This window comes from Vollenhovia emeryi, unplaced genomic scaffold, assembly GCF_000949405.1.
Source record: "Vollenhovia emeryi isolate VEMERY1.0 unplaced genomic scaffold, V.emery_V1.0 DF939142.1, whole genome shotgun sequence".
NCBI classification, from domain to species: Eukaryota; Metazoa; Arthropoda; class Insecta; order Hymenoptera; family Formicidae; genus Vollenhovia; species Vollenhovia emeryi.
The window spans coordinates 1,277,460-1,293,980 of record NW_011967224.1 but is presented as its reverse complement, the minus strand read 5'-3'; the positions used below and the strand labels follow the sequence as shown (position 1 = coordinate 1,293,980).

The following is a 16,521-nucleotide window of genomic DNA, read 5'->3' as shown; positions in this document are numbered from 1 at the left end:
TTTTCACGAAAGATCTTGTTTATTGCGGACGTACGTACAAAGTTTTGCGATATGCCTGCACTATACAATGAAACTTCAACACATACAACTTTACTATTAAATCAATAGTGCTGGCTTATCTCGCCAAGATTAGTGACCGGCCACATGCAATCACAACCGCTGGCGATTTCCTTCGTGTACGGTTCCCAACATTCACTGTCCCAAAGTCGTCTGACGAACGTCAAAAGCCGACTTCTCTGCACGCAGTGAAATACCGGATGAACGCATTTCTGGAACGAAGAAAATGTTGAAATCTTAAATCGAAGCTTTGTGTGCTAAATGAAAAACACCTTTTCCTCCATCCTCGTTGAACTTGAAATCGATTCAGCGAAAATCTGATGGATTCGTCATTTCTTGAAACTTTTTATTGAGTAGAAAATGTAAATCAAGTTTGAGCGTCGCTTCGAATCCGTTTCATTGAACATGTTGATCTATTTTACTGCGTGACGTGGAAGTTTACCTGTTCCAATGGTTTCGTTAGTCTGTCATCTTCGCTCAGCAATGAATAGCCTTTACAGTAGACCTCGTAATAATGCGGGGGTTGATACTCGTAATTGGGATCGGAACTGAAATCTACTCTTTTTGTTACTGTTTCGCAAAGATTGCGATATTCCTGCAAAAGTTAGAAAAGAAAAATATAAGTATTTATTTCAGTGCAAATAGTACTGAATAAATAATATAAGTAGAATTTCGAGCAGGAATAAACACAGAGAAAATGGACAGATCAAAAGGAATTGATCGCAGGATTGATCCCATCCAATTTAATTCCTAATTTCTTTGTAAAATTTATCTTTGAGATATTTTAACAGTACTTTTTATCTTGATGAGGAACGATCCTTTTCGGGAGTAAAACATAATTTACTAACCGGCATCAAATTTCTGTTATCTCTGTTCAACTGCTGCAGTCCCCTTGCCGTATTTTCCGCGTGATAATAGTTCTCCGGCAGATAAGAGACATCTCTCGCCACCGGTATATCACGTAAATGGTCCTGGTAGTTGAACTCAGGATCAAAGATCTCCCTAATTAGCTCAGTGATATTCAGTCGTTTATTCAACACGTAGGACGCGTGATTAAGGATGAGGCATTCGGCCATCTGCAAACAAAATACACCTTGTAAACAAGTAAAAACAAAGTTACGAAGTAAACTTTAAGTTTCTGAACTACGATATTGTTGAACAAGCGTTGCGCGTAAAATTTTATTTCGATATTATGCAGAAAATAATCACAATCAGTCTTAAAAAACTTTGCAGAGTGATACGCCGGATTATCTTCAATTTTGATCGAACCGAAGTCGATTAGATAGAAAGAAGAATCCCAGGAAACCCAGTTGGCATCGCAAATCATTCACGCACGCACGTCCACATCCGATTATTCCTTTACCAATGGCACAGAATCATCAATGCCTCTTAAGTATAATGTTGCGTCACTGATAAAGCCTAAACCTTCGATGGAGGTCTCAGTCAGCAGTCTTTAGCGACCCATCAAACCTGATGATGCGTAAATCGCGCGCGCGGAGGGTCGACGCCGCAAGTGGGAATTGGAGGTAGGATGAATCATTCGTTTAGTACTGCAACTGGCGAAATGGTTTCACGCCGTCTGTCACATCAACGAAATACGATATGCGCATTTCTAATTTCCCCCGTTTGCGACTCCGCGGTTCTCGGTCCCGATTTTTATCCTCGGTACCGTCGCGGAGTATAATCGAAGGACGTCTCTGCGAAATTTCACGCAAATTTTCACTATGTCTCGATGACAAATTTGAGTTCTATTTACGCAAACGCCATTCGGAAAACCAATTACGGAAAGAAGACGTCGCTATTCGAAACAGGATTGGCTTCCCAGACAGCACACGTGTCTAGACGTGCATGTCTAAAAGATGTCTTAAAGATATTGTGACGTCTTTTAGACATGTGTGCTGTCTGGGTTGGTTCTAAGGCGATTGCGATCTAAATCAAAATAATACGCCAAATTTATGATAAATATGGTGTTTACAAAGTTTATGGATGCTTATAAATGTTTAAAATAGATATTTGTGTATGAATGAAGAGAGAAGTAATTTTGCAAGAAATGACAAATGCCATTTTAATGAGAACCTTCGACTTTATCTGTAGGCTTTCCCGCGAAGATCGGTATTAGTTGGTTCGCAAGGTCGGCGTGATTGAGTCGACGTGCCGTATGATATGGATTATTCTTCGCGCGTCATCGAGCTAATTCATGCCACCGAAGTGACGACAGAATATACGCGCGAGACAATGCGCTCTTCCAGCTCCGCAGCATTAACTTCGATTCCAAGTAACGTTCGGCAGCAATGAGTGCTAATAAAGTTGCAACGGTAAGTAATCGGATGATGGATCGACGATAGATCTCTTTGAGAATAAGAGGCAAGAAAGAGAAAATTCGAGGGCCCTGCCTTCGAATCAAGTTTAAACCAGTTGTTCTCTCTGCGCCGGACAGTCTTTCTCGCTCACGCTGTACGCGAGGAGCAGAACTGGGGCGAAAAATGAAGTAGGATAAGGGAAGGTGGTCGTACGAGGAAACGCGCTGGTGCTGTATCTCAAGAGAGACGAATGCCCACGAGAGAGGAAGAAGAAGAAGAAGAAGAGGGAGATAAAGTGATCCAGAAGAAGTGGGAGAGCGCGGACTACGTGCTGGCTTTCAACATCAACGATACGCCGCATTACATACACGCGACAACACTGTGCCAATGTGGGGTAGGTAGTTATCCAATTGACAGTGCCCCGTCTGACATAGTTCAGTCACGAGGCGGGCACAGGATGATCCTACGTCTCCTCTCCGTTGACAGAGCGACAGTCGTTCCCTCGAAATCGCGCTCGCCACGCGACGTTGCGCACGCTCTTTTTCCCGAAATCGTGCCGACGTCGTTCCCCAACGAGATTTTCGCGTTACGGCAAGTAGATGAACGGGGACCGACGTACGTACATATATATAAAGGGCTGGTACATGTCGACGGGTCGTGTATTGTGATATGGGAATAATGTCAATACGACGAGCGTGTTTGGGCCGGAGCGATTGGTGTTTCATTCACGTCGAGAATGAGCCCGGTCAAGGTTGACGATTGTGAGTGACAGCTGCCGAGAATCCCGAAGAATTTCTCACCGAATACGTGCTCGTCGATCTTCGACGGGGAGAAGAGGCCGCGAAGGTAGGCAGGGGCGAGAGATCGACGTTCCCGGCTCGCAGTTAGTCCTCGGAGCATCCGCGAAGACCGGGATGCTATCGGGCTGACATCAGTACCATGGCAGCCGATCTCTACGCGAATGGCTCTCTGAAGTCAACGTCCGCCAGGTGAGACCAGGAATCGATCACGTGCGCGATTAACTTGCATCTTATCTTTTGAACCAAAATTCGTCGAACGATAACGAACGAGAATGAACGATTCTTCAATTTCTCTCGCTGGACATCGGGATGATGGGATTCGTAGGTATTTAACGATGAGGAACTTTCGAATCCTACTTTGGACATTTAAAAATGGAATCGGCAAATTAGCACGTCAGCGGATTCAAGAAGAGAATTTACAAACAGTTTTGCTTGTCTCGAGGAAGGTTGGCGAAATCGTTCGTGACGAACGACGATTCGTATTCTCTGCGTAAATATGGCCAAGCGCTTTTGAGTTTTACTCGCCTATCAAGATAGCATTCAAATGTCAACGTGACATGAAAATCAGATAGCCACGCTGGAATAGGATCCCGTCCGATGCGAAGCTCTATTTGCCTAACAAAAATTACACGGGCAATTCTCAATCAAATGTAGATGCAAATATTTATCGCGATGTGTAGATAAATCAGAGAAGAAAGAAAGATAAATAGAGTATAATAAAGCGCGTCTCTCTCTCGTGTTTTAATAGAAAAGGTTCATTTCTACTAAAATTTTATGTTAAAATCATAATCCACTTGATACTAAGTAGTGTTAAAACTGATAAAATTGCAGAAATAAATCGGTTTCAACAACGAACGTTTTCACAGGAGAAACAGTAGGTAAAATGTGTAACTCGTGTATTCTCTGGTATGATTCCGCAACGTACGTGTGATGACACGGTAATTTTCAGTAATGTATACGATGACGTATCAGATGATACGCCGAATGCAGCTGTACAGCATCGAGTGACCGCTGATGCGGCGTTGTTTAGATCGTCTCCAAGCGTGTTTGATCTAATTTCATAAGCCGACGTAAATTGCGACCGCCAAATTGCCTCGTTTCCGGGCGTTTAAGGCGACTGCGGGGAGGACACGTGGTCGACGACCAAGTGCGATGTTTGCGAGGCACTTTCCAGAATGTGTACGGAGGAAGAGTGAGGCGCTTAAGTAAGAGAAATTCGCTCAGGACGCAACTGCCAGGACTAGTGGATCGATCCATGGAATATTAGCCGATCGAAGGAGTATATTTCCGGATGAGCGCGGCCGTTTTTTTGCAAACCATTTCAATGACAATGAAATCGTTTAATAGCCGCTACGGTTCTTTGAGTTAATAAGCAATTGACCCTCGGCTTGCGGGCCGAGTAAAGGTTCCATTGATGAACGGCGTTATTAAGTGGACTCAAACGAGAGCGCAACTCGAAATCTCGACTTTTCGAAAATCCGGACCGTCCAGTTAATCGTGTTTTCACGCGCCTTAAAGTGGAGCGCGCGCGAACGTCGGTCTTGAAGAAAAAGAATCATCCTCGCAAAAAAAAATAATCTATTCGGAGCGAGCAAATATTAATTCGTTGGACATTAATTGCAGAGTGAAAGGCAAAGATAAATCAGTATCGGTATTGCAAATATAAGTGTGCAACTAAGCAGAATAAATCTCGTATCGCGCACACTTGCACACACGCGAGAGAAGACACCGGGGGGGCACAGTGAAGTCGAAGGAACTTGAACTAAAAGATCTGGTATTTGCAGAATGTAAATCCTTCCGAGAAAAACACGGTCATTTACCGTCCAATCAATTCCGCTCGAGCATGTGACCGATTGTTATCGCCATATATTAAAGTCTACAACACGTCTCCATGTAAATAGCAAGCATATTGAATTATGACGTCAGAAACGAAAGATTGTAATTTATTGTCGTAATGTGTAGCGAAATTAAAATTTTTTTTTTTTAGCTGAGAGAACCGTCGCGAATTGGAAGAAGATGTAAAGCTTCGCGTGTCTTTCAAGATTTTGGGATCTCGCGTTCTGTTTTACACGCCGCATCGGGGAATTGCCGTCAAGGCCGCGATGATCCAAATTATGGTAGCAAATTGAAACGCAGCGATACTACAATAGTCACAATTCCGCCTAGTGACGGCGATGGGCACATTTGTTTGTTCAATTGTACACGCGGTGACTAAGATCGATGCAAAGTCAATTCAATAAATCTACATGTCGCTAGAAATACCGCAGCAGCGACAGTCTATTAATTCGAGACGGCATGTGACTCTGGCGTGGAATGTCGGAGAATGCAGTAAAAGCACGTTGTAAAGTGTTATTGTCGAATGGATATCTGAGAACAATTGGCCTCTCGAGCGAGCGTGGTCATTTACTTCGAGGATTTTCTCATTAGATACAGCGCCCGGTGTCTAGACTCGCAGACTCTAATGTTGGAGTCGTACGTACAGAATGAAAGGCAGAAGATTACGAGGCGGAGAAGTAATAGAACTTGAGCTTCAAGAAATTTTTAAGTGTTCGGCGCAGGTAATTTCCTAGCAATCTCATTGCGGTTTGCGATCCAAATGGAATGAAATACATTGATTTTGTTTCTTCTCTGGATTCAAGATCTCAGAATGGGACATTGCCGAGGAATTCGTCGTAGATCTCGAAAGCGCTAAATGCAAACACGTTCGCGTGACGCGACACGAGGCGGAGGAAATGACGGAATGATGAAAACTTGAAGAGTGTACGGTGGCCGCGCGTAAACTGAACGTAGGCAGCAGATGACGCGACGGCACACGTCCGCTGGTCCGAATTAAATTAAAATCGCGATTCTAACCCGCGGCGGCGAGTTAAACTTTTAACCCAAATATTAGGAGAACCCCGTTATCCGAGGAACGGTTAATGACGCATGAAACGATGAGCGATTCTAGCTTTTTGACAGAGTTTGAAGAAAGAAATGTAGAACCTCTTCTCGGTGATTTGAACTGAGAAAGAAGCTACTTCTATTGTTAAATCCACGTGAATAACGAGACTAAACGGTCGAAAAATGTGGGAGGGAACCTGACGCTCGGAGTGACGAAACAAAAAATGAAATGGAATGTTAGAGGTAATTAATAATGGAGAAGATGGAAGGCGCTCCGTCGGCTATCTGAGGATTCTTTGGACATGAGGTGTTCATTTTGGCGTAGCTCTTGAAATAAAACGAGGCTGAACGTGAAAAGAAGCGTTAATGACTACGTGCTAAAATAAGGTATCGCGATCCGCTTGGGGTGGTACTCTAAAACGTCACAGGTGTCATTTTCGCGCGAGCCTCTCGTGTTTGAAGACATAATTAGACCAATCACTTTGGAATAAGACCGTTATAGACCTGTTAATCGTAATCAGGTGATGCCTGAAGCCGGCGGGAAAGATTCTTGCTGATGGGGTACAACCGGTGGATGATGTCACGCGTTGCGTTAAAATTGGACCGAATAATTTCGAAAACTGCGCAGGTCCGCAAGCTCGACATCGCGCACTTGCCGACACAATGTAATCGACTCAGCGCAACCTTTCACGACGTTTGTGTCTCTTTTAAAATCATCATTGGGACAGTGTCTTCTTTTCAGGGAAAACCTCGGGTAATTCAAAATCAAATCCGGTCGACAGATCAGCGTTGAGGCATTAAATCGGACCGATAATCTGCGTGCCAGTGAGGAGACCAGCGTCTGAACTTTCTGCGTTCGTTAGTTCGAATTCGTTCTCACGATTCGTACGGATCTCGCGCGTCGGCCGAGAGCGCGGAATAAGAATTGTCGAAAGGAAGCAGGATCGTTTTAATACGCGCCTGCAACAAAGCGTTGAACGCCATCGGATTATTTTTAGCCAGCGGAATAGGGTCTACCCCCTTTGCCGTGGCTAAAAATAACCGGTAAGGCCAATCCAGGCTCAATTATCCCATCTAGATATTTAGGTGACAATCGACTGACCGCCAATTTAGAAATATTCCACTGGGCTCGAAGCCCAGGGGCCTTCGGCTCCAAGTGCGAATAATCTCGCGCGCGCATTAAGGTTCAGGCCCCTTTTAAAAGACCCTTTCAGCCTCCAACAGGCACGTCGGAAAAAGAGGTTCGAGCGCCATGTGTAGGCGACGCGAGATACACATGGCAGATACAACAAACTTTGTAATGATTTAATTTTATTAAACTTAAAGTTGCAAGACGAGATGGACAATGGCTGCGTTCAGCGGAAAAAGCTGCTCTGCAACAATTGCGAACCCATACAGCGCAGAAAGTTAAAATAATGTTGCTGAAACGGTGCATTGTTGAATGTTGAAGTATAAATGTCTTTTCTACGTTGAATCTACATTTCGTAACATTAATGCCATATTGCAATGTTGTAATAAAACGTTTCCGAGATGTTGATTCAACATTTGTGTGCTGTATGCCCATACAACAACAATGTTTTTTGAATGTTCAATTGTAACGTTTACAAGACATTACAATTCAGCGGACATTAGGCGTTCTTGCAATATCTTTTCAACGTTGAATCTACATTTCGTAACATTGACGCCATATTGCAATATTGTTGTAATGGAACGTTTCTGAGATGTTGATTCAACACTTATGTGCTGTACGAGAAAATTCGTAAACCTGATTGGAGTATGCCCTTAGATTCTGCCATGCTGAAGAGCATACACCAATTAGACTCCGGATTCTTACAACAATTGCAAAGCAGCTTTTTCCAGCGAACTGGCGAGCAGACGCGATTTCGAAAAGTCCCCGACTGTCGATTCGCAGCTTTTCAGTCGCGAGGAATTGACTTGAGATCAAAGACGTCGGGGTAAACGTATTCGTTGGCCGAGAAACGAGCGACGAGCGATCTTTCTGAAGACGCCCGCAGCGTCTTAGGCCCGGTTTCACCAAACGTCGCTTAACTTTAATCTTGGTTTAATTGACGTTTGTCTCTTTCTGAAGTAAAGCCTTGCGTCCACGATCCAAGAACTGTGTCCAAGTTCTAGTTCCAAGAAATGCGTAGCCAATCAACCTGCAGCTATTCCATAAAAGCCGCAAGGTGATTGGCTACGCATTTCTTGGAACTAGAACTTGGACACAGTTCTTGGATCGTGGACACAAGGCTGAACAGTTGGACAGAGACAAAGAACGAATTAAGCTAAGCTTAAAGCTGAACAACGTTGGTGAAACCAGGCGTTAGGACGTAACGTTCGCGCAGCCGTCGGTCCCCTACGGGCGCGCAACCCGCCTAACGCGTGTGCATCGGTTTGCAGGGCAGTAGGCAGCATGGGGCAGCGCAAATCGGGCGCCCTGGGCGCCGCGGCGCCCATATCGACGGAGGAGGAGCAGCTGAAGTTTCAAGACACCAGATTTCTGGCGACTTTGGTGCTCGGCAGAAGTAGGTGAGTGACCGAGCGTGACTGGCTGGCTGGCGCTCGGCTTGGCTGCCCGCCCGTCCTACTACGTCGCTACGTCAGAAATCGAGGCACGTGATCGGTCCTACGCGACCCACATCGGGAAGCCTCGGGATTCGATCGCGCCGCAGGGAGTGCTGCGGGGCAGGCCGAGTGTCGCGAATCTCCGTCCGATCGATCGCCGACGGGAAGTAATTAAAGTGTGGCCGCGAGTGCCGCGAGCGCGTTCGCGCCGTTTTCGCGCCGAAAAGTCGGACAGAAGCCGGAGTACCTTCGGCGAATCCTCCCCGTCGCCGCCGAAGTGAGTAAACGCCTTTCGTTTGTAGACGTTTACGGGGAATTTGAACGGACGGACGGCGTCTCGCTTGAAAACGATTCAACTTGCGGCGCGCGAACGACCGCACGGCGTGCCGTCGCGATTATCCAGCACGGAGTCTGCTCGCGCAAGATTTAAATCCCGGCACGTGTCGAGATTGCCCGCCCGCTACCGCCGAGACTTACTATCAGGACGCTCATTTTTCCGAGCATCATCGTGGACGGCGGCGGATTTGTAAAAGGACGCTGCGTAGACGAGCTGCACAAATCACTGATTGCGAAACGTTCGACGGACGGTCGCTTTCATATGTACATATATATATTGTGTCCTCCCGCGGGGGAGGAAGAGCACACCTGTCGCTGCCGCGCGCGCGGCAAAGGTCATCGCGAAATCTCGCCGTGCAAATAAAGCGCGGCGATAAAACGGAAACCCGCGGGGGCGTAGTTTAATTTGAATCGCGAATTGCGAAAGCCGCGCCGAGGGCATCGATTGCTATCGATAGGAACGCGGAAACCCTCGGGGCCCGTCGCGTCTGTCGCGATTAGAGATAATGGGCGGTTCTAGGTACGCGAAGATTAACGCGTTAAGAGACGTCACGGGAAATCACGGAACCCGCGCCCACGAATTGATATCGAGAAATCGTCCCTCTTCTACACGTCTCTATCGAGTCTCGCGACGCACGTGGTCGGGATTTTAACCGAGGGGGGAAACCGCTGATCACAAAATCTTGCACACCAATGCCCGCTAATGCCCCGTGGGCATTGCTTCATCGTGTTTTATCTTATTTTATCTTTATAATGCCCCAGCAAGGCCTAATGCCCGAACCAATGCCCAAAAAATGCCTACACGGTGGGAAAATTGGTGTTTTCTTGTTTAAAAAAAATGCCGGTTAAAATTAGCCAAGGAGAACAAAAAGTCAGGATGATGTCATATTGACCAAAATTTGACACAAATTTGGTCAATATGTTCTATATGATTGGTAACAAGATTTATCTGTTAAAATTTGCAGTTTAAAACGTTGATTTTATTCTATATAACATAAGCGAGAATGATTTCGAACCGCCATTTGACTTGTCACGTCTGTAAAATGTAAAACTTACATTCTTTAAATTTATTTTGCCATTAAAAATATGTAAATTTTACACAAAATTTATTTCAAATTATTTCGAGATTTGCGTTTACTTTGTGTTAAAATATTAACAGAGTATTAGTGTGTTTGCTTAATATATCCATATTATTTTAAGTCGACACAAAAATTTGTGCGGACCGCTCGGGACATGTGACATCTGTGAAATTTAACACAAATATTTCAACTGTGTAGCAATGGCCAGTAATGCCGCAAATCTGTACACCACAATGCCCTCAGCGGTTTCCCCCCTCGATTTTAACGATTGCCCGCTGCCAGGAATCGCCACGTTACCGCGGGTTAATACTTTAGACAACAAAGACAGACTTCTGGCAGCGCGCTCGGTATCGTACCGCAGATATTTACGACCGGGTTGGAGCGGCTTTTATCTTGCGGGCCAATTAAAGCGATCGGCGTCACTGATTGCCGCTCACACTACTTAATAATTAGAGGCGCCGCCCCGAGACGATTGTAGCGTGAATGTGATGGATGGGCCTACGATTAATTTGTTGTGCATACGGCCCGACCGAGGCCTCGCCGTCGCTCTGTTCGCCCCGGGAAACGTCAATCGTCTCAATGAATCGAGACGCGGGCTGGTTATCGGTGGGCGCGCTCTTTTTCTTTCTGCCCGCGAGACCGCGTCTTAATAGGGAACTCGGATAAAGCACCGTTAAACGCGACCCCCGGCTGCCCCGGAGTTTATTTCAAATGTTGAGCGATTGTTTTAATTCTCTTTCAAGCAAAATGAAAGAAGTCAGTGTTGTGTATCATTGAATTAAGAGGTCAGTCAATCTTCCAACGTTCTATACTTCTCGTAATGCATAGGGATTGAACTTGTCGGAAGCCTCTCGTATCGGCATTAATTCGTAGTCCTTCGTTAATTTTATTCGCCTTTTATTTCCCGAGCCTGATCGGCGCACAGAAATTCGATAAAATTGGCGAATCGATCGATCCAGGCAGTCAGTTGTGTATCCCACAATCTTTTCCCTATATAGTGGCGCATGGACCAAACATTGGTTGAACACTGGTCCAATACAACCACATATCGGGCCAAAGTGAAGGAAAGCGAAGACGATTTAGTCCAGATAGCACAAGACACTCCTATGAGCATTTTAAGAATATTCGCCAAGAATATTTGGAATATGATAATCCCTTTAGGTTGCCAGTAATAAATAACAATGGATCAGTTTAGTCGACCTTAACTGGCACTTGTTTAATAAATTAAAAATAAAAATATAACGTGCAACGTTTCGACCACGGGTTTGGGTCCTTAATCAGGCACAAATTCTAACAGGAAACAAACCAATAATCGGTGTTACGCAGTTATCATGGATACAAATCAAATTACAAGTAAAATTTTAATTTAATGGAATATTCCATAGATCATTCTTTATCTTATGTTCGTGGAACATTCGACTGGCACTACTAGAAATCTTTTTCGAATGTCAATAGAATAATCTATCGAATATAGCGTGTCGGTTATATATGATAGGATCACAGGTTTCGCTGCTTTTTGCATAAGATAAGAGTATTACACGATAAACAATGTGCAATACATGAACCCGATGAATCTTAAAAAATTATTCTGAACGAATGCTCCAAAGACATTCCCGACGAATATTCTAAAAACCTTCTTTGTTATGAATATACGATTTCTAATTGTAATAATCTGTACATACTTATAGAATATTCGATTGGAATATTCTGAAATTAAGAATATTTGTAAAATGTCCAATTTTAATCGAGCTGGCCCCATTGATTGAATATTCGCAACGCTTCGACCTTTGATTTAGGTCCTTTTCAAGTGAGATCTAGGAGAAAGATGTTTTACATATAATCTACGCGAGAAGAATAAACGAATTGTACAGTATCGCAGAAAGATATCGTCGGTCTACCTTGTTACGGTATTTATCACTTGAAAAGTGACCTAAACCAAAGGTCGAAACGTTGCGAAGGCGCCGATTAAAATTTGACATTTTATTTATATCAACCCCGGCAATCTGGTGAAATGTTCCATTTAAGAATATTCGCACCCCAGAAGAATATTCATAGGACTGTGTGTGCTATCTGGGAGCCTCAGAGAGGCGCAGGATCTTTCAATCTGCCGCGCATCTTCCAGGAGGATCTCGCCCGACGTGCTGCCGTCGTGCTCGCCCGGCGTGTTTCGCCAGAAGTCGTTTCGCTCGTCCACGCCGCCGCCGCCGCCGCCGCTCAGGGTGCCAACAGCAGCAGCGTCAGCGACATCGGCGTCCTCACCGGCCGCCCGGAACAGCCGGGGCGCATCCGCGGCCGCGACGAACGATCGCTGCGCCCCCCGCGCAGCCACCCCCGGCGTCAGCGCCGCCACCCTCAGCCCGGCCGCCGCTCCGCCACGTGACGGCAGCTCGCGGGCCGCCAGCACCGCTTCGTTGTCGCGGGGCGCCCGAGCGGCCAGCAAGCACGCGCGCCTCGGCACGGCACTGGCCAGCAAAATGGCGTCCGCGAGCACCTCCACGGTCGTGCAGGGCTGGCCGAATACCAAGGACGATTACGAGCTCAAGGAGGTTATCGGTGAGTACCGATCGCCGTGCGGGACTCGTCCGACCCGGGGCGACGATCGTGCGGTGCGAGCTCGCGGGGGCTCGCGCGCGCGCGCGCGCACACCTCGCTCGAACGCCGCTCGCGGCCACGGGGACGCGCGCCGCCGCCGTCGCCGCCGCTGCCGCCGCCGCCGCCGCCGCTGCCACCGGCGGCTCCGATAGTCCGATAGCGAGCGGTCACTTGCTTCCCGATAACGGAGCACCGCGGGCCGACAAGGGCGATGATGACGATGACGCCAATGACGCGAGGATCCGCCGTCGCGTCGTCGCTCGAGCGTGACAAGCCGCCGCTCCGTCGCCCCATTGCCCCATTTTCCCCGCTCAGGACGGCGCGACGACGGCCCGCCGATCGCCGTCTCGCTTCCGCCTCGCGGCCTCCCTCTCGCACTCGCGCTGTCACGCAGCTGCCGGTGCTGCTGCACTGGAGTTGCCGCCGCACGGCTCCTACCCTAACCTAGTTAACCTGCCGCCGGAGAACGGGACGGTGCGCGCGTGCCAGTGCCGTGCGCGCGCGCCGAGATCGCCGGGGAACAGGGGGGCACCGGCGCCACGCGCGGCTACGGAGCCTCCGGGTCTTAGCTTGAGATGCTCTCTTGCGAAATTACGAAAGGACGTTACCTTGGCGAAACTAATCTTCACGCTGTAACTAAAATAATTCTGACGATTTCGCATTATTTCTGGTTAATCTTAATCTCGTATTATTAAGGCTCGGTCTACAATGAGTCGTTAGTCGTTAGTCAGAAGTCGCAACTATATGTTGATCCTTTTCCTTTCTGAGTGGAAGAAAAAGGACCGACATACAGTTCCGACTTCTGACTAACGACTAACAACTCATTGTAGACCGGGCCTAATGGTTAATTGTTAATCTTATTTTCCCGTTTTCACCAGCGTCGGTTAACTTTGAGCTTAGTTTCATTCACCCTCTGTCTCTTTTTATCTGCTTCCTTAGAAGGCGACAAGAGATGATTTTAACTAACAGTACGATCGAAGTTAAACGACATTAGTGAAAACCAGGGTTAATCCTGCATTTTTAATTGTTAATCTTATGTGCCCGTTTTCACCAGCGTCATTTAACTTCGAGCTTAATTTAATTCATTCTTTGTCTCTTTTTATCTGCTCCTTTAGAAGAAGACAAGAGAGGTTTCAACTGACAATGAGGTCAAAGTTAAACGACGTTAATGAAGACCAGGGTTTTAATCTCGTATTATCTCGTGCGTATGTATACAAAATATCTGGAGGGACACGTGTATGTCGCTTGCGGAGAAATCGTCCGTTTGTCTCGTTTATTTGGAACTAGTTCCGGCAGCTCCGCGATAGAGCTACGTACGTTTATCTTACTAAAGGTTTGTTTTCTATTGCTGCACTGGTAAATGCAACTGACGCAGTAAATTGGAGTGAAACAAGTGTATTTTTTCTCATACTAGCTTACTGCACTAGTTGACCAGTGCAGCGATAGAAAACAAGCCTTTAATAATATTTTTATTTACGCGTGCGACCGGATGGCTCGCATTCCTGTTACTGGCGTAGCGTACATTAGACACCTGGAAGAACGTGGCTGTGTTTACGTTACCAGACACCTGATAAAAATTCAGGAGAGCGCGCGTCTGTATCGCCGGTCGTGTATATTATATTTGCGGGAAGCCCAGCTGCAGAGGTGGCGGAGCTAAATTATTTAGGCCCGGTTTCGCCACACGTCGCTCAGCTTTAATCCTAGTTTAATACAAGTTCCGCTCCTTCTAAAGTAACAGCTGGAAAGAGACAAAGAACGAATTAAGCCAGGCCTAAAGTTAAGCAACGTTGGCGAAACCGGGCCTTAGCGGCCCGCCGGCGTTTTCAGCCGCGATTTTTCCCGCGACTCGTCGAAAAATTTCGCCTCCGATCAAAATCTCCAATTTCCTACGCAACGAGTAAAAATACCGGCGCCCCGTGAAACTCGAGCGTCCCTCTCGACGTCGCTCTCGGCCACTTGCGTTGTGTCCGCCGCATATTTATAAATAGGAATCTCTCGTCGAGTTTCCAAATCTCCGAGAGATTTAATTAGGCGTAATCTCGCGATCACGGTCGGCGATAAAACGGCAGGACGAGTAAATAAGCTTTTCTCTCGCCCGTTCGCTGTCGCTAATTCATTTCCCCGTTGTCGAATTCAAGGGGTCGGAGCAACCGCCGTGGTGCACGCTGCGTTTTGCATTCCGCGGCAGGAGAAATGCGCGATCAAGCGGATAAATTTGGAGAAATGGAACACGAACATGGACGAGCTGCTGGTGAGTTTTTATTGTAATCTTGACATTGGACTTGCGTGACGCGGCGACGGATCAATGTGACGCGCGCGCGCGCGCGCGCGTCTCTTGATAAGGCTTTAATACTCGTATGATTCATTGGATTAACGATCTTATCGATTATAACGTATGTTGCATGATGCAAACGTTTCACATCATAGGCCCGATGGTAATGCTAATTATTCTTATCTCGATAAGATGTTATTCCAAAGATCTCAAGGTAGACATTCCGTTGCCCGAGTAAATCTTCCTTCGCGAATAAGTTAAGCTGCCAAATGTCGCATTAACGTGGAGCCAGGAAGTCGTCGTCGTTGTTAATCGAGATGACTTTTCATGTGGCGAAACATTAGAAAGAGATCCAGGCGATGTCCTCTTGCAACCACGAAAACGTCGTGACGTACTACACGTCGTTCGTGGTGAAAGAGGAGCTCTGGCTGGTCCTGCGATTGCTGGAGGGTGGTTCCCTGCTGGACATCATCAAGCACAAAACCAGGACCACCAATTGCAAACACGGGGTGTTCGACGAGGCGACCATTGCCACGGTACTTCGAGAAGTGCTCAAGGGGCTTGAATACTTCCACAGCAACGGACAGATTCACAGGTATCGCGAAACACGTCCCGTTCCATGTGGATCGTCGTTCTATCTTTGTTGAAAGTACAGTTTTAGAACGTGCGCTTGTTCCTCCATGATCTATTTTACTGTTCGATCGTCAAAGTGGAACTGTATCATCGAAAAGATAGCGACTAGCTGTGTAGCCATTTTATTATCTACGTATCTAGACGAATTTTAACGGCAGAATAATATTAGGGACATAAAAGCGGGTAATATCCTACTAGGCGAGGATGGCACGGTGCAGATCGCCGATTTCGGTGTCAGCGCGTGGCTCGCCACCGGACGCGACCTGAGCCGGCAAAAGGTCCGGCACACCTTCGTCGGTACGCCGTGTTGGATGGCGCCCGAGGTCATGGAGCAGGTGAGAGAGGAAAGTAACACTACAGACTTCTTAGCCTGCGTGTTCTCTGTGTCTACATTTGTGTATGCGTTTGTTAAATGTACACGACACACTTTATCGGGACGGGCGGTGTGTACGTTGGCGACCCCGTACGTTTGCGACTGGCAAAATACGCTTTCGCTATCGTTGTGGCGACACCCACGCGAACCTTGGACGCGTCAGTGTCGGTTTTGCCGTTGCGTGCGACATGAGAAAATGCTTTTGTCGTCCCGTTGAACCGAGAATTTATTTGAATTACCAATCATGTTATTTTCTTGAGCATGATCTGCGTTAGGCATGTTATGCAAGTAGCCACATAGAATATTGCACTGAGGAAATACTGCGCGGATTCTCACAGTTTTTTCCATAATGTTCAATTATAGCGAATTTAGTTGCTTGCACTGGCGCGCACTAAGGCTCGTTTACGGTCAATTCTTATGTTTAAGGATCGTCTTGAGTATCTCTTGAAGTACTTCTTAAAATGTATCCGCACGGATTATTTTTTTTAGCCAAACAGCTTTCAAACATGTATTTAAGATGGCAAGTCATAAATAACGATTGACTCTGAACAAGCCTTCGTGTGCACTCGGTACGCACTAATGCAAGCAACCGAACTTGCTATTGATCATATCATTACACTGCTCTATTTCTATA

At 46.6% G+C, this 16,521-nt stretch overlaps 2 protein-coding genes across 10 annotated transcripts in view; one reads left to right on the top strand and one right to left on the bottom strand.

Annotated features, from left to right (window-relative positions):
* Positions 1-12,030, bottom strand: LOC105566818. Of its 7 annotated transcripts, none has more exons than XM_012021150.1 (4): positions 12,012-12,030; positions 906-1,133; positions 500-652; positions 1-269 (listed from the first exon to the last, which is right to left on the bottom strand). In XM_012021150.1, exons 2-4 carry the CDS (start codon positions 1,131-1,133, stop codon positions 102-104), a joined length of 549 nt encoding a protein of 182 aa, XP_011876540.1. In that variant the 5' UTR covers positions 12,012-12,030; the 3' UTR covers positions 1-101. The 7 variants fall into 7 exon arrangements, with proteins under 7 accessions (XP_011876540.1, XP_011876534.1, XP_011876539.1 ...); XM_012021144.1 differs by lacking the exon at positions 12,012-12,030 and adding an exon at positions 9,080-9,680; XM_012021149.1 differs by lacking the exon at positions 12,012-12,030 and adding an exon at positions 8,088-8,117.
* LOC105566819 (serine/threonine-protein kinase OSR1) overlaps positions 3,244-16,521 on the top strand; it is an 18,660-nt gene continuing 5,382 nt past the window's right edge. For 2 of the 3 annotated variants that reach the window (XR_001009312.1, XM_012021151.1), the window contains exons 1-6: positions 3,244-3,346; positions 8,438-8,566; positions 12,140-12,570; positions 14,748-14,860; positions 15,226-15,476; positions 15,684-15,858. Coding sequence is in view for 2 of the 3 variants with exons in the window: in XM_012021151.1 (XP_011876541.1) it covers positions 3,297-3,346; positions 8,438-8,566; positions 12,140-12,570; positions 14,748-14,860; positions 15,226-15,476; positions 15,684-15,858 (1,149 nt within the window). In the remaining variant the exon portion in view is untranslated. The remainder of the gene's footprint in view (positions 3,347-8,437; positions 8,567-12,139; positions 12,571-14,747; positions 14,861-15,225; positions 15,477-15,683; positions 15,859-16,521) is intronic. The other variant, XM_012021152.1, reaches the window with a different exon arrangement.